The sequence below is a fragment of the Prionailurus viverrinus genome, chromosome A1 (assembly GCF_022837055.1).
Source record: "Prionailurus viverrinus isolate Anna chromosome A1, UM_Priviv_1.0, whole genome shotgun sequence".
Lineage (NCBI taxonomy): Eukaryota > Metazoa > Chordata > Mammalia > Carnivora > Felidae > Prionailurus > Prionailurus viverrinus.
The window spans coordinates 190,350,675-190,378,490 of record NC_062561.1 but is presented as its reverse complement, the minus strand read 5'-3'; the positions used below and the strand labels follow the sequence as shown (position 1 = coordinate 190,378,490).

The 27,816-nt window shown below is 39.0% G+C and overlaps 1 protein-coding gene and 1 long non-coding RNA gene across 9 annotated transcripts in view; one reads left to right on the top strand and one right to left on the bottom strand.

Moving 5' to 3' along the window:
• LOC125174009 (uncharacterized) overlaps nucleotides 1-6,092 on the top strand; it is a 315,362-nt gene extending 309,270 nt beyond the window's left edge. Inside the window, exons 3-4 of the long non-coding RNA XR_007155229.1 lie at nucleotides 4,581-4,647; nucleotides 5,581-6,092. This is a non-coding gene — a long non-coding RNA (uncharacterized LOC125174009). The remainder of the gene's footprint in view (nucleotides 1-4,580; nucleotides 4,648-5,580) is intronic.
• Nucleotides 1-27,816, bottom strand: part of EBF1 (EBF transcription factor 1) — a 389,683-nt gene that overhangs the window by 28,689 nt on the left and 333,178 nt on the right. For all 8 annotated transcript variants that reach the window (XM_047872937.1, XM_047873258.1, XM_047873023.1 and 5 more), the window contains exon 11: nucleotides 3,311-3,399. In XM_047872937.1, coding sequence (XP_047728893.1) covers nucleotides 3,311-3,399 — 89 coding nt within the window. The remainder of the gene's footprint in view (nucleotides 1-3,310; nucleotides 3,400-27,816) is intronic.

The window sequence follows — 27,816 nt, the reverse complement described above, 5'->3', positions numbered from 1 at the left end:
ATGAAGAGTCAACCTTCACCCCAAAGTCCATCACGTGCTCTTCTCCCTCCTGCCAGGATCCAGAGAGGGAGGCAAGTTTGTATGAAACAGAACAGAACGGTTCCATTTAAAATCTTAGTCCACCTTTCTCCCTGCGCATCTGAAAAAGGAAACCAAATAACACCTGGACTTAGGATAATTATACTGTTTTAAATGTGTGCGTACAGCCACTATCACTAATGGTGACTTTCAGGAACAAAATAGTTGACAGAGAAGGGTTCATCTTGCTCCTGTTTTCTCATTTGGTAAATGGGAATGATGTCTATTTTCCCGACTTCTCTCATAAGAGGGGCTCCAATAAAACAAAACATGTACAAGTTCTTTGAAAAAGCACAAGCCAGTATACAAAGGCATATTATTATGGAAAGCTGTCTGCTTGGTCTTTGGAGCAGTTTCATTTGACAGAATATGTGGGTGGTTGTATGAATCTAGCTTTGTCTATTCACAAACACATGGGTTTAATAAAGTGCAGTTTGTTTTTTAAGGTGTGTGGTCCATGGCTCACTGAAACACTCCTGTTTGACAAACACTGACCATGATTCTAAGAAAGGCGGAGCCCGTTTTTATCCCCCTAACAATGGACAGCCTGAGTATAAATCTCCCAAGTCCACAGGAATACCTCGAGCTGGCTCCATCCACCACTTCCTGACCCTGCTCTTGAACTCTCCCTCCACCTTAACATTCAGAGCCAGGAGAACAGCCACTCTGGTCTGAGTCACACAGAGAACTTCCTGGGGCGGCTCCGGCCAGAGCCCTTGAGCAGTCAAGTGGCTAGATGCAGGCTGCGGAGTGTTTCCTCAGCACACAAATCCATTGTGTCCTGATTACTCCTCCCAAACCCAGGAAAAGAGGGCTGGGAACTTCACCATCAGGCCACCGGGGATGCAGTGACACGTGCCTGTGCTATTTGTTCAACATTTCTGAATGTGATGTGCAACTTTAAAAATGGTTTTAAAAGTACACAAAAATAAGCCCTATATGCCTATTTCTCTTATTTCATTATGAATAAGAAAAGTACCTCCTGGCTTCTTTAGACCTCAATCGTTAAATCAGATTTATCTTCCATTTTTCAATAAATATTTACAGAGAAGCAACTGTGAGCCAGATAGCTGTGCTAGAGTGCAGCCACAGGATTACGTCTTTTTGTCCTTACGTGATCCCCGGGAAGTCAGCGCAATTATTGTCCCCACTTTATAGATGAAGAAACTGAGGCACAGAAGATGAATCATACATTCAACTGCCACCAGGATTAGGATTTCCTGCTCTGCAGAGATTGGATGGAAGAGCCCTAAGAAGCAACAATCCCACTCTTACTCACCTTCAGATAATCGTAGCTACCTTTTGTTGAGTACTAAATAACTGGTTGAAATAACTATCAGAAAAAGTGGAAAATATTACCATCTCCATTTGATAGAGAAGGAAACTGAGGCACAGAGGCAAAGAATTTGGGGGGGGGGGGAACAAGAATTTTGGCCCCTGCTGCATAGCTAGTAAATGTCCTTGCTCCGAGTTCAACCCCTGCCAATCGGACTCTCCAGGTCCTTCAGCAGACTCTAGAGACATCAATTGCCACGTGTAAAGTGAAGACTGTGCCCAAAAGGAAAAATTAAGACAAGTCTGTCATTGTGCCCATGTCTTCTTTCTACCACTGAGACACCTCAGGCACTGACCACTGGGTGGACACACATCATTTATATCATTGTGCTATAAAATTACCAATTATAATCCCACAGGAAATGCATGGGAGCTAGGTTCTTGCTAGACAGAGGGCCTTGAAAGTAAATCTCTCCGAGGCACATCTATACTACAGACGGAGACTGCCGTTCACTAAGTCAGGTGAAAGAGAAGGATGTGTATGATGGAGGCCTGTTTCAAAGACAAGGATATGAACAGTCGGACATACCACATGGTTTCCTCCTGAGGTGAAACGCTTTCAGTAAGGTCCACAACACTGGGCGGAAGCAAGGCTGTTCCTGGAAGCCAGAGCTAGAGACTGAGGCTGTGTGCTTCTTCCCCCAGGTCTAGATAGAGAACTCCCATTCTTGCTGGTCACAGTTCTTCCTCTCTTCAGTCAGGTAGTGTCCCTCCTCTCCTCTACTGGCTCCTCTCATTTATGCAACAATCTGGGGGGGGGGCACTTTTCTCCTGGGCAAGGTCTGTTCTGACAGGGTACCAGGCACACAGGTAGGATCTGGCAGTAAGCCAATCCCCCGAAGAAGTTTGTTGAGCTAAGAAGGACGCCAACTTCATTTTCGTAAGTGTTTTATGAGGCAAAACAGACTCAGAAGTGACATATCTCCAGCCTTATTGCAGCAAGGAGAGCACCTCTCATCTACTCATTTAATTTATAATAGTTTCCATTTGTGTAATAAATGAAACTTTATTTTGCTGTCAGTAAATGGTGAATGGTAGTTCCACTAATTCTGTATTTTGAACTTATTTAATTGTTCTCTATTCGGAGTCCTCACAGGACTTTGGTTGCACTTTGGTTAAATGTATCTATTACTTCCTCTAGTGACTAGTTGTGTATAGTGATCTCTGTGACACAAGGCCCGTGTTCCTCGGGTACAGAGATGAGAATACCCCTGCTATTGACAACAGGTACAGAATAGAAGTCAATATGTGAATTTCCTACTTTCTGTATTGGCAGTCTCAGTGTATTGCTGCATGACATATACTACTCTTGAATTTTTGTTTAATTTCTCACACTTTTATACCTTATTTCCAATTAGGTAGGATGCCTCTGGAGGTAAAAGGCTCTGTCTTATTTGTCCAGTTGCAAGATCTACCAATATGTTTCTTTTGAGTTCTAGCTGCATTAGGGATAGGTATAAATCCTTGCATAGGTAGAAAGCCAGTGTTCTCTTTCCTCTTAAGAACTGATATGATGCAATGATTAATAACCTGGACTTTGGAGCCAGGTTGTATAGATTTGAATCTCAGTTTAGCAATTTACATGCTTGTGACCTTGGGCAAATGATTTAACCTCTCCTTGCTTGATTATTTTCTTCTCTAAAATAAAAGTACCAACTCAGAGGGTTTTTGAAAGGAAGAAATGACATAATAAATGTAAAAATAAGAATAACACTACCTGGCACATAAATGCTTGCTACTTTTATTATTGTTTACATTATAGTACCAAACACACAAAAGACAAAAATGTTGCGTTGTTCACCTATGAGCTAATTTCATCAATAGCAAAGTTTTCTGCTAATCACCTAAACTCAAGTCAAGTTACAGAGACTGTAACCCCAAAAAGAAGAATCCTGACCTTTGGCAAACGCTCGGGGTCGCCAGGGTGCCGAGGAATGACCTTCTGTAACCTCTGGAAACCATAATCGATGGTGGGTTCATTGAGCGCTGCAAGGAAGAAGTCACAGGATTAGGACAATTTCATTAAATAAAACAGAAACTACACTGATGGCATGGAAACAACTAGAAGTCAGAAATTAATTTATACTTTTGAATTACATCACGAGATGAGCAGATGCACAATCCCCTTGCTGAACATCTTCACTGTCTACTTCTGCTATTTACCATGGTAGGCAGGGACTCACTCAAAAGAACATTGGTAGGAACCTTAGTAACGACTCCTGAACTCAGTTCTTCTGGCCAAATTCTATATTGCTTACATAATCAAAAATAGAAAGTAAAATGGTATTTGATATGAAGTTTTAGGATCCACTAGCTAAAAACTGAGGGCAAAATAAATACTCAAAGGCTTGTCTGAAGGTATCCACACATTATAAACAGCAGAATTACAAGTACTTGCTTAACTGAAAAATCTGTAGTAGATCTCAGCACACCCCACAAGTCGATGCCTCTGTGGTGATTAAGCCTGCAAGAACGTGGTGAGGGGCAGGGAGATGAGATCTTCTCAGCATAGAAAACCTAGTCTACACTTGATAGAGTCTGCAAGGTGATAGGTGTTGAAAACGTCCTCGATACAACACCCTCACATCTAAAATGACAGACTCATTCACTAACATCAGTATTATTTCAGGAAAAAGACTAGCCTCTGTGGAGCACTAGCATAGAGCATATGGGTCTCCAAGAAAAATTCTTAAAAAGACTAAAAGAAGAACAAACCTATGATAATATTTGGAGACAATGGGCCTTATTGTACTCATATTGTCTACACTCTTCAAAGCCTCCTTAAATTAAGTGTGATACGAAGTAGACTCTGGTCTATAATTTTCAAAATTCCTTCTCAAGGTATGAAATATCTTCAGCCTTCCTCACCTGACCAGGAAAAGATGGCAGCTCAGTCCTCTACCCACATCCCCCGTATCCTCTAAGTAATGGGTGGGTGGGAGGGTGGGTGTTTTTCTTCTTTTCTTTTTTAGTGTAACTAACGTTTTCAACCACATATTTTCTCCCACACCGAGTAAAAAGACAGTCTTTGTAGTTCTGACATTTAGCTATACATTAGAAAACAAGTTGCCACATGCTTTACTTAAAATGCATTTCCATTAACCTAAATTTCAAAAGTAAGATTCATACTACTACTAACTTTAAAAAACTGTATTAAATTCAAATAGGTCCCAAGGCTAATGGAAGCAATTTGTATACCAACCCAAACTGACTGGCCCACTTTTCAAAATACAGGTATGATAATCTTGTGGTTTTAAAAGGACATTTAAATTGAAAGACTGTGAATTTAGTACATAATTATACCAATAGAACCCTTTAACTTGTCAACTTGTAAATCTAAAAGGCTATCAATCATTTCTAAAGAGGAAATAAACCTTAAAATTCCTTGATTGACAGTGCTTACTTTTTATGTAGGGAAAAAAAAAAGGCAAAAAAAAAAAAAAAAGGCAAAAAAAAAAAAAAAAGCTGCGTAAAGTGGCCAGAAATCCATTTACAAAAGTACATTGTTTTACATAGGTGAGTAAAAAGCCAATAATTACACCTCCAAAAGACACATAAATCAGAGTAAGTACTTTTTCCTCACTTGTATATTTTAAGTTGGAGTGAACTTCAGGTAACTTTTTATTGAAAAGATTTTCCCAAATGCAATGCTTATTGAAGTTGTTAATAGAGTAGCATTTTCATTTAAGACAATGTAATCATTTTTACAAATATGAGATTTAGCCATCTTCTCCCCCTTTCCCCAGCTTCCAAACAGTAAACTTTCAACCTGTCTCTTGTGGAAATTAACTAAAATTATACCCAGGTGTACCAAATCTTTCTATCCATACTAGTATATGAGTTAAGGCACAATATTTATTATTCCTCCCATTTTATGAATTACTTTCTAAACCCTTGAGAAGAATTCTTTTTTCAAATTAGACATGTAGAGGAAAAAGCCATAGAACTCTTCATGCAGGGAAGCTGTTACTCGTAAAATCCATGGTATTTAATCAAGAAATGCATGAGAGGGACAGGAATGAGCACCTAGGTTTAAGATATATGTCACATCCATCCTCCACCCATATTACTAATTGCCATCCAAGATGTTTAACCGTAAAAACAGCTTTAAACAATTAAGTGTATCATTTTAATATCTGAATTCTAATTCTTGTTTTTGTTTTTCAGGCTAAGCCACCAATAAAACTTGAATTGTTGACCTGTTCCTGCAGTTGTTTGCATAATGAATTGATTCCTACCATGTCAAGAAACGGGTGATTGTTAAATGAATGAATGTCTGACATTATGAGGGGAGGATGTGTTTCTCTGTCCATACAGCCAACTCACAGCAGAATGACCAACACTTAGTATCTGCAGTTAAAAGAGCCAATTCAAATATCATATGGAACTAACAGCTAAAGAGCTGAGGAGAAGTCATTCTGCTGCCACAAAACGTAATTAAGATATATTAAACTCATTATTCAAGGGAAATAAGCATCTACTCTATGGAAGTATACTATGTGAAGGGATGTATTTCAGATAGTTAGATAAAGGCTTTTAATTTATTTCCCATGCCTTTATGACTTGCTCTGCACTCACATGTTTCAATATATTAACCTGCCCTTAATTTAGGTATAGACCATTACAAGGTGTGGTCCAGTGCTATAGACAAAGACAGCATTAAAAATATGCAAGACAAAGCTCATTGTCTTAAATTCAAATGTGCCTGATGAGTTCTCTCATTGCATTGACTAGAGTAAAATAAAAAAAGGATTACTGAATGAGAAGGGTCATCTGATAAAGATTGTTACTTAAAACAAAACAAAGCAAAACCCCCTAAAAACAGATTAAGTGGCTAGGGAGGAGGATGGTAAAATCATGGCATACCCATGGGATGGAATATGATGCAGTCCTCAAAAGCAATGCTACAGGGAAAAAAAATTATTTACTGACAAATAATATACGGCTAGGTTAACAAGCAGATTACAGGACCATATATACAATATGGTTACTTTTTAAAAAATGAACATACATAGAATAAAGAAAATATGTCTATATATAAACTGCTTAACAGTAGTTATTTCCAAAAAGTGGGTCTTAAAGTGCTTTTCTTCCTTCTCTTTGTGCTGTACATTCTCTGAATTTTCCACAATGAACATATATTACTTTTATAATCAGAGAAAAAGGTTAAGAGCAAGAGATTGTTGCCGAGATGGAATGTGACCTCCTTGTATAAAGTAATGACATAAGAAACTATGCCTTAAAAGGGGTCTGTATACCCTTTAATAACCTTGCATAGGTTATTACAGACTATAAGAAAAATAAGTAGTATACTTTTGGCCAGTTGTATAAATATGTGACTATTCATAAACTCTCTGAAAATCAACAAAGAGGGTAACGAGGAGGAATCATAAAGAATGGTATATTTATTTCATCAGTGGGGGTAGTCGTACCTTAGGGACATACGTCTACTCTGCAAGAATGTAATATAAAGTTAATCCTTCAACAAAGTGACCTCATTGTATTCAAGCACAGGGCTCAGGGGGCACCAGTAGAAATGGGACTAATCAATTTTCCCCCTAAAACTTAGGACAATTCTGAGAATCTAGTAGAGAAAGAAAGAAAAACTTAATTGGGCATAATTAACCACAAATAAAGAAGCATGAGCATCTTAGGTTGAAAAAAGAAAAACAGATGAAGCTATAAATGGCAACAGGAAGGCAAGGATGAGAGAGCATTTTGTGACTCCGCTTCCAAATACCTAGTCCATGTTCTCTGAAAAGGGCTTTGGAGGGTGTCATCTGAAACCAGGCAGGGACAGTAGCAGAATAAGGGAGGCTCAGAGGTCTAGAAAAACCTGTAATCCCAAATTGAAAAAGCCCCAATTTTTAAATCATCACAGTAGAATGGGAGCAATGTAGGCATCTGAAAAATTCCACATTATAGGAAATTCTCCATTGACTCAATCATCATTTTTAGTGCCCACCATGCATCCAGATGGCATTTGTAGGAATTAACTGTTTTGTGTCACAAAACCAAAAGCCCTTAAAAACAAACTTTCTGAAAGAAATATGACATCCAGCCCCAAAAGACTGATGAACTGGTCGGCATTTCAGGGGCATCAAAGTCATTACTTTTCAAAGAGTAAAAGTTAATTAAATAGTTAAAAAAAAAAATCAAACCCCTACATCTGGCCTTGTGTTGGAACTGTTTATAAATGGCTGTGGGGGCTGGCTTTCCCGGTCTCACAATCTCAAACTCCCCCAGAGGAAATCAGTAACTTTCTATGCAGAACCAATCTAAGCAGAGCCCTTCTTTGGGCTTCAACTGAGGTCCTGGTCAAGACAGAACAGCTCTGATAATACAAAACTATTATTTACAGTGTCCAAGTGTTCATGCAGCATGAAATGCTATATGCAAAGAACATTTAAAATAATGCAATTAGATTTTATGCACGAATACTAATGACAAGATTACAAAATCCAGGGGCACCTGGGTGACTCAGGTGAACATCCATCTCTTGATTTTGGCTCAGGTCATGATCCCAGGGTCGTGGGACTGAGCCCTGTGTTGGGCTCTGCACTCAGCAGGGAGTCTGCTTGGGGTTCTCTCTCTCTCTCTCTCTCTCTCTGTCTCTCCCTTTCTCCCTCTGCCCCCTCTCCCACTGATGTGCACGCGTGCACATGCTCTCTCTCAAAAAAAAAAAAATTACAAAATCCATTCAAAACATCTGTAATGAGTAAATTGTAACTAAATGCCATTTGTGGCCTTTTCATGCCTTTAGTCTTTTTTTAAATCCACTTCACACACATCAAGTAAGGAAATTCTCTCTAAGGGGATTTATTTGCAAATTAAAATTTTATAGTCAGGAAGGATGCATTCTCAGTTATGAAAACTGACTTTTCTCTTTTCAGAGTTTCTTTTTAGAGAAATCACTCCTCTGTCCTTCTGAACTTCTTGAATACTTAATTCCTGGAAACAATGGAAATGAGGGGCTGGAGAGCTGTGTTCCCAAACAGCACAGGAAAAGCTCTTTCGGTGCCATTCCAATGTTAGTGCAGAGTTCCCCTGCTTTTATAGCTCAGAGACTCGCTGCAGCGCTTTAACATATTTCTGGGGTTTTAATTTCCTTTTTTTAATGGTTGTGTGACATGATGTCATTTTGACTGGAAATAAAAAGAAATGCAGATATTAGGAAGGTAATATTTATATTCTATTGCCATTTAATGTCCAAACAAATATCTAGACTCTATGCCAAGTAATAAATAAAACCTCATAGCACAGGCAATGATAAAACCAGCACCTGGGTCTCCGAGCTTCCCTGGTGACTACTCTATATTTGAACTAAAGGAGTAACAGCAGAGCATTTCCCTTCAAGGCAGATCCATTCTGGGCATGAGAGTTATTACATATGTGTTAGGCGAGCCTTTTTGTTCCATAATGGCCCCATTTTTCCCTCAGTCACTAAATTAACAACTAGAGGTAAACAATAAAACAGCAAGTTATCTTCACAAACCTATCTTGAAGACTGACTTTAAAATATATAAACCGAAAAATCAACCAGAAACCTAAACAAGAGCCAGAAATATGGTTAATGAAGAAATCTGTTGCATTTCCAGTCACTTAGATATTTCATTATCTTCCTAGATGTTTAGCGCATGAACAGTATTCCGGTCTTCTCTTCTGTGGAAGTGAGCGACACACTCTTTAAGAAACCTAAAACCAAATCCCCTGCAAGCAGAGCCCTGCTTTCAATGTGAAATACTTTTACAACCCAGTTCCCTGCCTCAGGCGCCAGTCAGGTTCGGGAGAGGTTTGGGAAGAGGCTCACCGCGCTGCAGAAGCTGTAACTGAACCAGGAGGGTGTCAGGATGAAGCCAGCATGGGCAGAATATACAACATAGGAGCCAAAGGAAAATTTCCAAACTGGGTTTGAACACGCCCTGACTTCTTATTTGTAGTTTTCAAACTTCTTGATGTGTGGCAAAAAGTCTGAGACTCAAAAACCAAGCAAAGGAATTACTACTTCTCTCTCTCTACCAAAGGTACAATCAGAGGTACTAGTTGGCTTGTGTGGCTAAGTCCTTTCCACAAAGAGTGGGGCCAGGGGTACCTACGAGGTACAAACTGAAGAGAGGAAAGTGAGGGGGCGGGGGGAAGCGGATCAAAGCCCAGGATGATGACGTGCTGGGGCTCCTGGAGAAAGAGCTGGAAGACCCTGAGGGCTGTCAGCTGGAATGCAAAGAGCTTATGTACCTTTAGAAATTAAGAACTCTTCCACAAGCAAGAGCAATCAAAAGCCGGAAGAAAGAGTTGACCGACATACTTTTGTTTTTTTAAAATGGAAACAGCTTTAGTGTTTCTCAAAAAGTAATACATTCTTATTGTATAAAAAATACAAAAGAAACACAAAAAAGAGGAAAAAACAATACCCCATGATACTCCTATTCATATGTAACCACTACTTATATTAGTACCCACGCTTTCAGACATTTTCGCAATACTGTTTTATATAAATACAGATTATATACATATTTATATCCACCTCAATCTTTCCAGGGGTCATGGCATATTGCATTATATAGATGGCCATAATTTATGTAACAAATCCTCTGTTAATGGGGGTGTATGCTTCCCCCCCAACCCCTGCAAATTTTCACTGATGTAAGAAGTACTATATTGAAAAATAGGAGAGATTCTTAGATAAAAGAATATGCACATTTTCAAGTCTTTTGATACATATATTTCCTAACTATCCTTTACAAAATGTATACCAATTTACACTTAGGTTACAACTAATTTTTAAGTTTTTACATCCTGAACCTCAGTTATTCTCTAAGTTATAAGGACCTCTGAAGACTTTTAATAGATGTTAATAATCATAATGATTACTTGTTGAGGTGTCATTTTAAACATACCCTGAGGTCACATAATACTGTTTTCCCAGTAATATCAAGTGCTTTATAGACATTATCTCAGTGATTCCTTCAATATGCTGTGCCATAAATGTCAAAAATCATCGCTCCCAATTGGGATTTGAGAAACTGAGGCACAGACAGTGCTAACTGTATAAATCAGAACAAAAGCCTCGGTGCTTTACTTACTCTTCCAGGATGACTACTTTATTTTAATATTAATGAATCCCAATTTGCAACATATTGACAAGTTCTGCTAGCAAATCCATTAAATGGCTTCTTTGTCACTCAGTATCTGTGAAATGGAAACCTGCTCTGAAGAAGAACCCTCATGCACAGACCCCTGACTTTGTACAGGTGAGCAAGTCACTTAGCCTGACTTGGCCACTTATGACTCAGCCGTCGACAAACACGAACCCTCTCGGGGGAGGCCACCCTCGTATTTGAAACTTTTCCCACAAATGACCAAAAAGCTGAGTTTTCTGTCATGTTTGAGTTGGGCTCTCAAAGGTTGATTTGTCCTTTGGGAAAAAGAGAACACAGAATGCTGTTAAGATACATAAAACCCACTAATTTCATGTCACAACCAGTTGGTATTTTCTAGATGATTCTTGGCGAGAAGTCACTGACAGAAGTGGAACAACTCTCCATAAACAGACCCCCTTATCGCCCTGGAGGGTTAAGCTCTGTCTAAAATGGGAAGTAGGTGAATGTACAATAATTAGGGAAAACTGTACTGCTCTCTAATTGTAATAAAGTTGATGAGAAAAGTTGCCCCTGTTATTGCCTATGATGTGCTCTGAACAGCTTGGCCTTTCAGGAGTCTTAATTTAGATTTCCAAATTTGATACAAGTTTAAAACTAGAATTAAATCCCTCAAGCAAACAGAAGCTTAAAGATCTTCATGATTTTTTTTTTTGCCTTTCAATCCTTTTCACTTTATGATTAAAAAAAAAAAAAGATCATTCGTGATTAGGTTTCCAAAGCCAGATTTGCTCATTTGAACTAGAAGAGAAGGATGATTTTCACCATGTAATTGATGATGGTGTTTAAGTATTGAAAGCCAACACAGTCTTTCTTTCTTAGCATTTAAGGATAAATCTATAATTTTCTTCCCGACTGGCATATCTTCTGATATAACAGGAGTAATATTCCTTCTATAATTGTTCTTCAGATTTCTTTCCAAAGAGTTTTGACAATAACTGTTATCAAGGGGGTAAAATCACACAGCCTGTCTGATAAACATGTTTTCTTGCGTTCCCACCCCAGCGAGTGCTTGACACCGTAGTTTTATCATCCAGTGTGTGTTCAGAATGAGCTTAGAACAGCAATTGCCGGGAATAGGCAGGCGATAAACCGCATTGATTTAACACATCTTGTTTTCAATCATGCTTGGATTTTCTGAGCACGCATTTTTCCTGTACTCTGGCTTGTAGCTTTTATCTGACGAGCTGATCCCTTTTCACTGGAAAATGAAAAGGTCGCACAATAAGACACGGTTTACTGGAACTTGAACACGCACCAGGGAAAGTATTTTAGATAAATACTGTCAGACATAGTGGAGCTGAATTTCAACAACACAATTGCTAAACAACAATACTTATTACTCTCCTAGAACAAGCTACCAGTAACTTATGGCTCTCAGCAGGGAACAGCACCAAGTCTCGACTCCAAAGCTAAAAAACCCTTCTCTGAGCCCCGCACTAACCAAGCACAGAGTTCTGGGCTAAGGTCCTACTTGTGATTGTTAATATCATGGTTTTATGAGACAACTCAAAAAATTACTCCTACTGTTCACAGAGCTGCTTCCTCTAAACCGGCGGACAGGTTTCAGAAGAGCTGGATAATGATGTTATAGCAGGATTCTCTAGACAGATTGAGAGGGGAAAAAGTCCCAAGAAAAGTGACTCCAAATAATCCATTAATCCACTAATAAGACAGGAATAGGGATTAGAGGATTAACTGATTATTCGGTAGTATTTTAATAAGTTAAAGAGCACTTATAACAAGTATGTTACCAAGAGAGCTACAATGGCTTTGCAGATAAGCCTAGACGTTATCATCAGCCTACAGTCCAACTAAATGGCATCTTGATATAAAATAAATGAAGTCAGCCATTTTCAGTATTGACCTGACTTACATGATTATTATTGCTGTGTATCATTAGCTTCAGACTCAAGTCTCCTCTACCTTAGCAGAGTCAGAACCCTTTTCTCTGTAGCCTTAACACACATATGTTGTGATTATATCTTTATTCATTATCTACTCCAGAGCTTCTCAGACTTTCTCCACTCATAGCACCTTGGGCAGCTCAGCAATCTTTCCACAGCACCTCCAAGTGGAAAGAAATGCTCAGCAGCTCTGTTTATTAACTACTTAGGTCCAAACCGCCTAATATTTATATCCTAACAACATAGCAGCCATTTGAAAAACAATACAAAGAAATTGGAAGAAAAAATAATATAGTAATATTTTTATTTCATTCTAAAACAATCACAGTTACTTTCTAATGGGATGTGTGCTTCTGTCGAGCACTGCATACCTTCTTAAATTTTGGAATAAGACTGGATACCACCACCCTCTTTCCTCTTCTGCATTAATTTTTACATGAGACTTCCATCTGATCACAGTAATTGCTGATAACTAAGCTTTGCAAAGCTATGGCACTATGACAAGGAATGCAGTGCAATCTAATGTTAAGATATGCACTACCTTGAACTAGTAATTTGCGTGGTATCCAATAGACTTACAGTGTTAAATGGTTCCCTCAAATTTAAAATACCCCACGGCACTCCTGTTGCATTCATTTATGTGTTTCTTTTCTTCCAACAATAATTATTGTAGCAGCAACATTAGCTAAACGCCTCCTAAGGACTTACTATGTGCCAAGCACTTTACATGGATTAACCTATCTAATCTTTACCACAACCCTACAGTGAATAGCTACTGTTATTCCCATTGCACAGAGAGGAACCTGAGACTTAGAAGAGTTAAGTATCTTGCCTAAATCCGCAGAACCGAGGAGTGAAAACCCAAGCAGTTTGACTCTGGAGCCCTGTTCTTAACCTCTTTGCTAGACCAGCCAAGTTAGGCTTCCAGAACAGGCCTCTAATAATTTTGGCCCCCAGGACTTTTCCTATGCGTTACTTGCTCTCCATAGCCCCTTCTATCTGCAATCTGTTCTAGTCCTTTCCTTATATGTCTTGCATATGTCTTAACACATATCCCATAGAGAAACCTCTGTCACCTACCCCAGACTTCATCTGACTTGCATTTCTCTAACAGCACATTCTTCTTCCCTTTTGGAGTAAACAAAGCTAGATTTGCATCCAGGCTACATCACTGACCAGTGATATACCTTTTGTTTTTTGGGGTTTTTGTTTGTTTGTTTTTTGGGTTTTTGTTTTTTTTTTTTTGGTTTTTTAGAGAGAGAGCACGCAAGTAGGGGAGAAGGGCAGAGGGAGAAAGAGAATCTTAAGTGCACTTCACACTCAGCATGGAGCCTGACACAGGGCTTGATCCCATGACTGTGGGATCATGATCTGAGCTAAAATCAAGAGATGGACACTCAACCAACTGAGCCACCCAGGTGCCCCAGTGACATGCCTTTTGGAAAAGTCACTTACATTCTTTAAGTTTTCCTTATCTATAAAGGGAAGATTTGATGTGGTGCTATTTGTACAGTGCTTAGCACATAATAAACACTTAACAGGCAGTTATTATTACCATTAATAGAATACCTGCCATGTGCTAGAAATAAGGGCAGATGTGGGGAATACAGAATTAGACTATTCACATATTTCCCACTCTCAAGAACTCCCAGATCTAGAGGGGCAGAAAGACACAGATTTCAAAACAACATGATAAATAAGATGCAGTATTCTAGGAGAACATCAAGTATGCTTCACTTGTCCCTGGGCTTCAGCCTTTCTTTCACTTAAACTAATTTGAAATTATAGTTCAGAGAATTCATCACCTCTAATTCTCAAATATCACTCTAAAATAGAGCTCTGCCTGGAGAAGACACAAGTGTTTTAAAACAATATAAATCCTGTGACCAGATGGGAACAAAGGAAAAAGTAAGAAACACCTAATTAAGATGGGATTCTTTCCCAGACTTGGGATATTTTACATTGCTTAATCCAATAAAACTGGATTTTTTGCTGTATATAAAGTTGTATGATGAAGAAGATAAAAAGAAAGACAATTACAACCCAAGCCCAGTTTCCTGTGTATCCCCAGCTAGAGACAACTGAGTTGGAAAAACTCTTCTAGGCACCATGATATACCCTTTGAGGAGTACATAATCCAGGGGGGAACCAGCCCTGTAATCAGCACAGAGGAAGGAAAACAATAATTCTCTGTAGTGGAGTCAAGGACACATTTATCAAAGAAGTCATATTTAAGTTGAAAGTATAAGGATAAATAGAATTTTTCTACTGAAAAGGGTGGGAAAAGCATCCCAGGCAAAAGGAACAGCATGAGCAAAGGCAAGAGCTATAAAAGGACATGATGTGTTCAAATAAGGTTGAATAATACAGTTTGTGGAGAGCAGAGCTTATACACTAGGAGGAAAGTACTGAAGAGTAACCATGAGTAACATACTGGCCTTGAGTGTCATATAAGAACTTTATCTGGTAGGCCATAAGGAGCTCTTTCAGGTTTTCCACACCATAAGAGTGACACAATCAGATCTATATTTCAAAGGCATAACCACAGAAGTCCAATGAAAGATGGATTTTTAAAGTCAGTACTTTTGTAATAATCCAAATGGAAAATGAAGGACCATCTACGGATGAAGTGATCATGGAGAAAAAGCAGATTTCAGAGGTATGTTAGAATAGAATTTCTATGACTTCAGTAACATATTAGGTGTGAGGAATAAGAAAGGATGGAGAATGACTCTAGCATTTCTAATATATCTGACTGAGTGGATAGAGTAGCCATTCAGCAAGATAAAGAATGCAAGAAGAAAATTACATACGGAAGGAAAAAATGATGAGTTCCATTTCAAACATGCTTTTTAGGTGCCAGTAGCGCATCCATGTAAAAATCTTTAGTAGGCAGTTGGAAACAAAGGACTGAAACTCAGGAAAAAGATCAAGGATGGAGTTGATGTTATAGACAATGTCAAGATATAGGCCTCTAATACCTGAAACTACTAGTGTGAGAATAAAACCAGGGACAAACAGTGCTATAGTAAACAATAACTGTTAAGGAATAGTTAGAAAAAGATTCAGAGACAAAGGACAAAGGCAGGTCAAAAAAGTAGAAGGAATACCAGGAGAGAAAATAATGGCACTGAAATCAAATGGGGAGCTTAAAATGACAGGGGTTGTCCGCACTAATCTGATCTAACTGGGTAATCAACCAGGAGAGGTCTGACGAGAAACTGTCAAACATAGACCATTCCAAGATCATGAGTGTAGGTGACAAACACAACTTTAGGAAACTCGTGAATGCCTTAATCCAGGTCTAGTTTTCTTTTATCTCACTCAACAATCCCCAAAGATCTGAACATACCAAGAGAGTAAGGGTTTGGCAAACCTGTTTGCCCAACTGAAGCTTACCTAATCACGAGAGGTATAAGAGACATAAAGGACACTCAATCCCAGATTGGAGTCAAGTCAGTCCCAACAATAGTGTAGAATTCCAGGTGTTCTGAGGCAAAAGTTATGATGCCAAGTTCACATTCAGATTTGATCATTCCTTTTAGTATGGTAGGAGGGGTGAAGATGAGGGGATTTCCATGGCTCTTTTTTTTTTTTTTCCTGCTCCTGATCTTGACACCTGTCTTTTAAGAAGTGGATAGAACCAAGTTGGTCACTCACCGGTTACCTCAATGAGGTTCTTGTTCTACTGCTTCTAACTCACCCCAAATTTGGAGTTGTAAACCACAGAGGAATGGGTCTCCTTGACCAAAATGTTGACAAAATACATCTGTATATGTAGCCAGAACTTAATCTTCTTTAGATTCTGGTGGTCTTAATATTGGTCCCTGATGACTTACAATCAATAGATGTTTAGTTAAGCAATTCACTTGTTTTGGAGTGACAGTTATTGTGTGGGCAATGGGTATGTGGCCACTTCCGCAATAACCCCACATCTCCTGACGGAGTGAACATTACAATCACACATTTGTTGCTATTAGCTCATGAGATGCTGGAAACCAATTTTAAAAAGCAAGTAATAAAGCACCACATAAAAAATAATGGCGTAATTACTTCTTGGTCAGGTTAAACCTACTGTGACGATAAAAACCAAAGGGAACAGCAAGCATCATAAGTGGGTTTGCTGTAAATTTGACACTGGTTCTGACCTTCAGAAAGGAAAAGCCTAGAACCACCCACCTAAGCCAGGTGCACAGAAGACTATTTGTGTTGTATACCTTTACCGAGTTTCTGTAAAAGCCTATGTCAACTCTTAAGAGCTAAAGAGAATGTCTCAGTCACTAATTTACTGACCCAAAGCCTTCCAGATTCCTATTTGAACTTAGGCCCCAAGAAGAAGGGATCTAGAAAGAGCATCAAAGAGCAGTCACCATGCTGATAGCATTTGTCCTGTAAATACAAAGGAAAAAAAAAAGGAAGTGGAGGTCTAACTGGAACATGGAACACACTGTCCAGGAGGTAAAGGAAACATTGGCTATTGCTGATGATCTGTGAGCAAACACCCTGGTGGGCCACTAACGTAAACAGAAAAAACAAACCAGCCTCCACTTCTAGGCTGTGATCTTTTCTACTTCTCATCCCAAGTGTTTGAAGACTTCCCTAATCCACATGAAATACCAAGGACAGGTGGGTATAGGGGTGGAAGATAGGCTTAGTCAAAGTTATGCCAGGAACTTTTAAGGATTGTATGGCACAGTCCATATTTAAGGATATCATGATTGTTTTCATTCATTGGCAAGTGCTGCTTTTGTTTATTTCCAGCTCTTGAGAAGACATTTAGTTAATATCTCCGTTTTGCCCTTTTAAGAGTTGCAAATGGTTCTCCTAAGATATGTGTATCATGAATAGACTTTATGACAGTATGCTGTTGGAGAATAGCATTATTCTGCTCATAGAGCAATAGCAAACTAATTTTTACTAAGAAAAGTCACTTTGATACTTTGATAGGTTAAATTCTCAAGGACAGAAACTTTCATGGAGATACACTATACACTGATGGTTAGTTAGAAGTGAGGACAGCTTTTTGGTGGGCAAATTGGCTGTGGGTGGAGAGGATGAAGGGCTAAGCCTAGAGACTGAACCATCATTGAATTCAGAGATATCCCCCAAAGTAGGCCTGGAGGCTACACAAATCATTCCTAACAAGTCTATTTTTCCAAGTGGGTACAGGCCCACACCAGCCTTGTCATCCTTCAGAAATGTCATCTTGTGTTTCAAGAAGACACCATTCCTGCTCCGACTGACTCCCCTGGACCTTCTTCCTTTAAACGGGAAGTAGAAACTGAAATTCTCCAAACTGAATCTCCCAATCCTATCTAAATTAATGGGTGTAATGGAGCTTCTTAAAATAGATAGTAAATGGGAACGAGGAAAAAGAAGTGACCTTCCTTCCATATTTTCTATAATCTGTTTGCCCCTATTGGAGGCTGGGGAATTTAGAGAAAGAGAAAATGCATATTCAACTTTATCTGTGGCAATCACTTTGCCTGAGGCCACTATGTCAGATATCATTGCTGGGTTTTTCAGAAGGTTGGGACATATGTGTAGGGGGAAAGACCAAGCTTGATAAACCACTGACCTATTCCCAGATGGAAAATTTTTATGATTACATTGGCACAATAGGCACTGTGACCCTTTAAGAATAAAATCAAACATACTGGATTGGATTTTTCAAAAGCTACCAAAACAACTTTTAGGTAAGAATACATTTCTTTAAGCCTCCTTTCTAACTCTGGAATTAACAACTTGATCTTGATATGGTCAGGAGAGGGACACATCCATTCAATCAATTTCAGAACTTTACTGCTGCAAAGAGCCCTTCTTTTCCAGCAAACACAACCAAGTTTGGAGACCTTAAGTGGCCAATGCAAGATCAAACAGCCAGTTAACAGTTAAATCAGAAGGAAAACTCAAGTGCTGCAACCCAATCTACCCTAAATCCCCTACATCAGTCTTCCATGTAAGCTTGATTTAAAATAAAAAGTATCATTTATTGAGAAATGGTACTTGCCACTCCACTTTTGTTAACTTATTTTTTTTTTCTTCAACACCCTGAGAGGTAGGTATTCCTATTTTACAGATGAAAAAACTGAGGCTGTTAATCTGGGTTGAGGGAAAAGAAGTGTGATTAAATTGCACCTATGGCAAAGGATATCAAACCTGTCCTTCAGACAGAAACATCTTAATTACAAGATCCATCTCCTATAAATGCTGTCCATTTCAAACCCAAATGGCCCTGCCATTTTATAAAATGAACACTAACTATACGGAAGACCAACAAAGGCTCCCAGGATCCTGAAGGCATCATGGGGCATGTCTATAAGGTGTCCACATTTTTTTTAAACCAATACCAGTCTCTCTTAAAGTCTGTTTTGCAAAAACACCTGGGATTAAAAACAACATGCTCTGACTTGACCTAAATTCTCATAATGAAAATGTGATCCAAATTGTAGCCCATAGTGATTGATGCACAACTAGAATGTACCAGAGACTGGATTTAGCATTATATTATATATCATTAATTTGTAGTCATCCCTATGAAGTCTATATTGTCATCCTCACCATTTCTGCTGCTAAAGGAAGTCCCTGAGGACCAGGATTCACACTCGGGCAGTCTGTCTCCAGTACCCACCCACTTGTTCACCCTTTACACTGGATTGCCCCCGCAGAAGTATTTAGCTAATGCACTGGAAGAGATGATGTTCTCCTTCTCTTCAGTACAACATGCAAGAAAACAAACAACAAAAGATGCCTCAAGCAAAACTATCCAGCTTCAACCAGAAAATATACATACATACAAAACATGCTATATAAAGACTAGACTCCAGTAAAACACAAGTTTAAAAAGGGACATTTTCCAAAATGGATCACGCTTAAGCCCAAAGCCATTTTCTGCGAGGTGTGTGGTGGTGATGTCATCCATAAGAAAGATGAGAAATGACACACACTTCTCCATTATCACCTTCCAGCTTGTTTAATCTCACCTGGCAAGTTTTCTTTAATCAAGTAACTTGAAAATCGTATGGAATCTTGAGGCAGCTCTGGGTAACATGGGTGGAATTCTGATATGCTTTCTTCATTAACTGCTCATACCCCAGAAATGAGAATAAAGCCTCTCTTCCTGGGGAGTCTTTTAACTGGGAAAAAAAAACCCTTATCTTAATTGAATGCACACATCAGTTAACTATCTTCGGATTCACAAACCATTAATGTTCCATTTTCACAGAACATCCTCCTCTTTCTGGCTTGTTGAAAAGCTGGTGCTCCTGGGGCTGTGCTTAGAGGAATGTGAGATTCAGCAGCAATGTAGAGGGGACAGGAGAGAAGAAGGGAATGCATTAAGCCCTATCTTCACAAGCAAATGAGCATTCTGGGGCAGAGCAGAGAGAACAGCGAGCAATGCTGTCCTTGCAAAACTGACATCCTCCTTGCATCCCCTCCAATCGACTGCTCTGAGTCGATTGCAAGGGAATCACAAATAATGCCATTCTGCCCCCTGAATACCAGTTAAGCAGGCTTCAGATGTGCCTACGGAGGGAAGACAAGACTTGCAAATAGGGTTTCATGAATGTACAAGGATGGTACAATGATAAGGGGAGAGTGGGGTGGGTAGAAAAACTAATTGCACATTTCTCTCCTGAAATATTTGGCCTGCTGCAGAGTTCCACTTTTCTTTCCCTCTCCAAAGGAGAAAGATCTTAGTAGGGGTTGAGGTGTGTCCCCAAAAGACTCCCGTCAGATTGCTCCCCATGGCATGGCAAGTCCCTGTGGAAGACATCCAAAACTGAAAGCTGTTCTATGCCGGGGGCAGCAAGCCTCTTGAGGAAGAAATATGCCAGCTGTACCTCTTACTGAGTATGTAAGTCAGAAGGGTGGGAGATTGTGACCCTGATGATGAAAGCATTTATAATTAGACTTTGTGAGAGATATAAGCATGCTTAAGTTCTTATTGCATGTGGAATGATTTGGGCTGTATTGAACTTTTTAAAAAATTGTCATGAAAATATTAGAGGCCATCAGGAAGATCTAGTTCCCAAAATATGCAATGCCATCTTTTTAGCCTGATTTTGCTTTTGAAATACATTCAGAATCTGACTGTGTTCCCTTAGCCAAGATTCTAAAATCAACTGTAACTGTAATTCCATGAACGCAGAAAGGAGATCTCTGACTCACTATAGCCCTGACCTTGGGCTTTGGTATTGAAGGCACCAAATCAGGTCATTTGAATCCCAGGCAAACCACCCTACAATGAAAACCACACTCAGTAGGAAACTATGTGAAAGTGGGGTTCCAGTACACCTGCTAGTAATGCCATTAGTTGTGACATAAGTCAATAAGCTCCCATAGCCTTTAGGATTTGGAGAAAACAAAATACCGGTATTACATGAGGGAGATAAACACACACTGAATAACAGCAGTTATGAGTTTCCTTTACGTGGCAGGAATATTTTCTTGGCTGTGGGATTTAGAATGTCAACAAGGGAGGCTGGGCATGCCAATTCTCTGAGTTTCATTAGCCTGCCGGAATATTTAGAGGTCTGGGCAAGGTAAACTCACTTTCTCACATTTGTGCTGAAGGAGAGCTGCTACAGACTTACCCCAATCTGAGTATTAAATTATCTTTCCTCATGATGACACCAACACTGAAACTTTATAGAGAGCCTCTTTTATAGTCAGCAGTATGGGACACTGGATTTATTTCCCTTTGGACAATGAGACTGTAGTTAGCATAACACCAGTGACTCCAACATCAATCCTCTGTCAAAAATAGTTTTATGAAGGCCAGAGAGAGGTTGGGCATAAAGGAGACACACCCAGTTGTGGACACATAAACACTGAAAGAGAAACTAAAATCAATCCTGTAAACAGAAGTCAAAGCTTTCTTGAGGTCATTAAAGACCTACATTTTGATATTCCAACAGGACGATATTTACTGAAATATCAGGTCAATTCTTAAAGGAGAGCTGGTCCCGGTGGAGTTTATTTGTGGTCTTCTGTCCAATGTCCATTAGACAGGGTCCTTGACTTTAGTAGAGTGGATCCAAATAAATTCTAAGAAAGGAAATGGATTCCATCCTCTCTGTTTACTTTATTACTATTGATTTCTGAATTCCCTCCAATCTCTTTCCTAACTGAGCAGATAATATACATTTAGTACCAAAGGTAATTAATCCAAAATGAACCTAGTTTGCAGCTGCATGATAAAAAAGAGAAAGAACGGCAATAGATTAAATGCTTACACATTAAAAGGTATGGCTGATTGTATTAATATGTACAAGAGTTTTAATATGCTTGCTTTATAGCTAGATATAACTTCCTCAACTAATCACAAGTTCATTTGTATGCTTGGACATATTTTATTTCCACTATTCTATATTTTGTAGCACTATTTTGTAGTGCAAATATTAAAATAATAAAAACAAGATCATCTGAAATATATATTTTTTTTTTTTAATTTTTTTTCAACGTTTTTTATTTATTTTTGGGACAGAGAGAGACAGAGCATGAACGGGGGAAGGGCAGAGAGAGAGGGAGACACAGAATCGGAAACAGGCTCCAGGCTCTGAGCCATCAGCCCAGAGCCTGACGCGGGGCTCGAACTCACGGACCGCGAGATCGTGACCTGGCTGAAGTTGGACGCTTAACCGACTGCACCACCCAGGCGCCCCTGAAATATATATATATTTTAAATCTACCTTGTACTAAAAGGAACCATTGAGGACAATTTTTAAAAGTGTTTAAAAAGAAAAAAATTAAAAAAATACAAGTATTTAAAAAGGGTTAGAATAGTTAGTTGCCAGAAGTGAAGTGGTTTTTAAAGCATCAAACTTACAAAAAAAGAAGAAGTGTATCATGTTAAAAGTATATATAAAACAACATAAATATTCAGCAATAGAGGAATAGGTAAATTTAGTAAATCCACACTCTGGGAGATTATACAGCCCTTAAACATTATGTTTATGAAGAAGTTATAATGTGTGGGAAAATGCTTAGTAGGCTACATAAAAAAAAAAAACAGGATGTAAAACTGTGTGTATATATACACATATACAGTATAACCACAAAGAAGAAAATAATGTTTATATACATTTGTTATGCATAGAAAAAATATGAAAGAAGGAATGAAAATGTTAGCCATGGTTATCTCTGGGTGACAGGTAGTGAATAATGTTAATTCCTCTTCTTCTATCCAATTATTCTCCAGATTTTCTATAACTGTCATACATCCTGGCTTAAAATTATCTGAACCCTCCTATGCCAGGGCGTCTATGTCAGTTCCTCTTTGAAAACCTGCCCATTTACAGTCAGGGTAAGTTTTCTGAACAGTCCTACCAGATGTGTCCAAATGTTGGACAACGGGGATTATCACACTTTTAATAACAGTGTAAATACTGAAGTTATTCTTAAAGATAGCACAATGGGGCAGGTAAGAGCACGGGTTCAGGAGCCACAGTACCTGGGTCTGACAATGGCTCCTCCACTTACCACTTGATTAACTCTGGCAAATGACTTAATTGTTCCATGACTCAGTCCCATAAAATCAGGACAATGAAACACCTACCTCATAGAAATGTTAGGAGGTTAAATGCATTAATATTTGTAAAACACTTAGAGCAGTTGAGACACATAATAAGTACCTAACATAGTTTGTGAAGTAGAAGGCATAAAATAAAATTCTCACTTGTTTACCGTTAATCAGAATAAAGTTGCAAATGAAGAAGTGGACATGGTTAAAATACTTGTAAAACATTTGAGCTTGTGTAAGTTTTTTGATAAGCTCATCTGGGGCAGAAGTATAATTTTCAGTAGAATTCAAGTCAGTACTCAGAACTGTAGTGGTTTTAAATGTTGTTGTTTTTTTTTTCTGTACTTGCCAAAGATCCGCCCATCTGCACATTTCTAAAATGTTAATGAAGATGCTAAGTTTCAATGAAATACTTACTACGTGCCAGGACTATCTGTAATGTTTTGTTTGCTACCCTATACGAGACTCTAACGTAAGATTCAGAACTAAATAGGTGTGCAATAAATGTTTGCTGAATGAAAAAATGAATGAATGAAGTACCTCACCATGGCTGCATCAAGTTGTCCAAATATGAGCATATTTCCACAAAGGGAAATATTAAGAACTGAGGTTGAAGTGTTAACTTTCTTAAAATCTAAAACTTGTTTATACTTTTTTAATATAGAGACAATGAGAAGGCAATAACAAAGAGCAAGGGAATGAAAAAACTGTTTATTCTGAGAAAAATGTTGCAGTTCAGTGTCCATCTGTCCTCAAGGATCCTTTTCCTAGGGAATCCATAATGATGGAGGGAACACTGGAAGCACAGACAGCAAGACAGCAATGGCAGCACCAATAAACAGAAATAGTCTGACTGGTTATGTGGTTTTTTTCCCTACCAGATAAAGCGTGACAAGAGAAAGTCAAAGCAACTGAAATCAGAGACAACACTTGAAATAAGAACAGTACATAATGGCAAATCTTCCTGTAATAAATTTCATTATTGAGCGAGAGCAGAAAACAACTATTTTTAGGCGCTCTCCATTGTTTTGTATGCATTTCAAAGTTACCCTTTACACATCTAATATCTAAGTGCACAGTGTAACTTTGAGCATTTTGTGGAGGTCTTGGCTCCAAGGCAGCAAAAGAGAAGTGAAATGTCCCATGGTTGTAAAATCTTGATAAGTTCTCGGTGTCACTTTACTTAAATGTGGAACTGCTCAAACCACATAGATAATTATAGATGACCAGATTGTAACTGTTTTATTGCTTCTTTTTCCCCATAAATTTTAATTTTGGAAAGTTAAGTGAAAAATGTGGTTTCAATTTCCTACAAATTGCACACAATTTGGTTTTAACAAGAAAATAGAAAGAAAGGGTATGTTCTTTAAAGTGAATTATGAACTAGAGTTTGTTTTTGCTCGCTCAATACTGCAAGAATAATAAAGCACAAAATTTAGAAAAGATGCCTTGCAAAATGGAAATCATGAACTGTAGTAAGAAAAGCATAAAGTAATTTTTTATCTAAACATGGTTTAAGCAATCTAACAGGATAACACAATTGAGCTAGTCTTTTTCCCTCTGGTGAAGCAAGCTCAAGTTTAAAAGGAAAAAAAAAGAAAGAATGAAAGGAAACAGGAGTAGAAGCTGACAACCTTAATGCATTGTATAACAGGAAATCTCTTAATAAGGAAAGGCTGTGTATGTACATCCCCAACTTAGTCTCTCCAAAAGTACCACCAACTGCAGAAGAACTATTAAAAACAATTAATACTGAAATCATTGAAACACACACCTAGGAACAGAACAAAAGACAAGAAAGAGACTTTTCGCGGAAAGAAATTACAGCTATCTGCTAGATTCTGGCTACCATTTTAGACCGACATGCTTTCCTTATTCAAGGTAGTGGTCACAACTAGCATGTTAAAGACAGGAAACCCACGATGTGTGTCCAGAACACCAAACCACCTGCTGGAATACAAACAATGAAATCAATCAACCAGCTGTCTTGGTTTTTTTTTCCTCTTTGTGCCAAACTTGGGTTGAATATGGTCATTTATTCCTGAAATTGACCACTGTTTTTGCCCCGCTGGCAATGTAGATTATGTCTATGTGTTGGGCAAAATAAATTATTCAGACAAGAAACAATTTCATCAGAACTGTTGATCATGACTCATTGATCAAATTCTCTAAGGCCCACGTTACTTAATAGTACTGTATGGCTTCTTCAAACTTTCTACTTTCAAAAATGTTTACTTTCAGACATATTGCAACAACCACAGAGATCACCTGTATTTTGTATCCTCCAAACAAAGCAGACCAACTCTAACACAAGTACCTGATATAATGTCATTACCCCTATGTTTTCTTTTTTGGCCAAAATATAATATTTGCTAATATTTTTTCTATCTGAGATTAAAGTTCCAAGTATAGTGCCTCTGACTGTTAGAACACTAAGTTTTGACTTATGAAGGTCCAGCTATAAACTGGGACTTGGCAAACTTGAAGTATTACTCACTGACTAATAATCCTATTAGTCAAAACTGTAAACTTCTGGTCAGCTGCATTTTTTACATATTACTGCATGAAGCTCTAGCTGAAGTTCACTATCCAAAATATCCTTTGAAGGCATCACAATTAACAAGAGGTGATTTACTCTCTTGAAATATAAAAGCTGATTTTTCCTGTCCAAATGTCAATAAATCTTTGGTATTGGTGAAGAGCCATTGCCTACCTGTAGCAATCATGTTGCCCAACCCTCAGGCGAGAGCTTTTCATTGAGCACAGACCGAACTGACCACAGCTTTCACATGTATCTCAGTCCCAACTATTTAACTCATGATGCAGTCTGAACAAAATAATGGTGCAGTAACATAGGAGAATTTCATAGCAAAATGATCAAAACCTGCAATAATCTGGCTAGAGGGAAATCCACAGAAAGGTTTGAGAGGGAAGCAAATCTCCAGAGGGAAGCAAATGAGAAGGCTTACTCCCCCCCCCCCGCCCCCTCCCCCTCAAGAGAAAGAAAGAGAGCTCGAGTTGGAGAGAGGGACAGAGGGTGAGACAGAGAATCTCAAGCAGGCTCCACACTGACCATGGGACATGGGGCTTGATCCCACAACTCTGGGATCATGACCTGAGCCAGAATCAGGCATCAGATCCTCAACTGACTGAGCCACCCAGGCACCGTAAGGGAGGAGGCTTACTCTTAAATCAGGGCTGAGGTGTTCTTTATTCATTCATGTATTTTTTAAAAAATTTATCCATCAAAGCCCCTTCCCCTATGCCTTCCACTCCCAGTCCTGTTTCCAAATACACCATCCTTACCTAGCAAGGGCCTCAATGTGTTCTGCTATGAATTTGTTATGAATTTTTTACAAGATGAATAAAATAAAAATACCTTAAACACCCTAAATTCTCTCATTGGGAGAGGAGATAAGAGGGCAGAAAGGAAGAATACAAATGATGAACTTGAGAAATTACTTGCATATAGATCCTGGAATACTGTAGAACATATGAGATGAAAATAATGCGAGAGACACCTGGGTGGCTCAGTTTGAGCACCGACTTCTGCTCAGGTCATGATCTCACAGTTTGCGAGTTCAAGCCCCACATCAGCTCGCTGCTTTCAGCACAGAGTCCGCTTCAGATCCTCTGCCCCCATCTCTCTGTGCTTCCCCCATTTGCGGTCTCTCAAAAATAATAAATATAACATTAAAAAAAGAAAAAAGAAAATAATGGGAGATAGAGGGGTGGGGCATTTTATCTGTATCTGATAGTATCTGATAGTATTTAATTTTCACATACAAAGACTGCTCACTTTTAAGATGATGGAGTTCAGTAACAAGGGGGGAAGGCAGAAGACAAGAATTCAAAGGAAGCTGACACCCTCAGTCCCCTAAAAACCACTCCCCTGTCACCAGTTCCCTGGTTTCCCAGGCCATTCCCGCAGTCATTTCCCCAGATTTCTACCAGAGCATTGTATCTGTTGGATTAGCATCATGCCAACACAGCCTGCCCTCCATTCATTTTTGCTGCACACCTGGTTCACATTTGTATCCCGAGTTCTTTGCACCACACTTTGCACATAGTTGGCATTCAGTAAAAGGCAGAGAATGAAACTCAAGAAAACAGCAGACTTGCTTCTGCTTTAGGAAGTTCATTTCATTTTTAAACCCCTAAGTGTTTCTTAGGATTAGTTAGTTGAAGGCCTAAAGGCAAGAAAAAGGACAGGGACTGTGGGAGTGTTTCAAGATATTTGGTGGAGCTGGAATTCTCACAGAATTTAAAAAGCTAAGGCTGAGACTTGTAACAGACCGAGTACAATGCCTGACACAAAGCAGTTGCACATTTAGCAGCTGAGCACACACACATCAGCCATGGAAGCAAGGAGGGAGGAGCAGGACCTCACGAAAAATGGTTGCCATGGGGGTATGTCAGGGGAATCTCTGTGAAGATGGATGACAGAGTTTGGGACAGGGTCCACCAGTAGAAGTGAACACTAGTACCCATATATTCAAATCATAGTTTGGTGAAAGATCACCTGACAATCACCTGAAATTCTAAATAAAGGAGTATAGATCAAGACAAGTAGGGGCTTTCCTATTTAAAAAGGCAAAGTGTGGGGCGCCTGGGTGGCACAGTCGGTTAAGCGTCCGACTTCAGCCAGGTCACGATCTCGCGGTCCGGGAGTTCGAGCCCCGCGTCGGGCTCTGGGCTGATGGCTCGGAGCCTGGAGCCTGTTTCCGATTCTGTGTCTCCCTCTCTCTCTGCCCCTCCCCCGCTCATGCTCTGTCTCTCTCTGTCCCAAAAATAAATAAACGTTGAAAAAAAA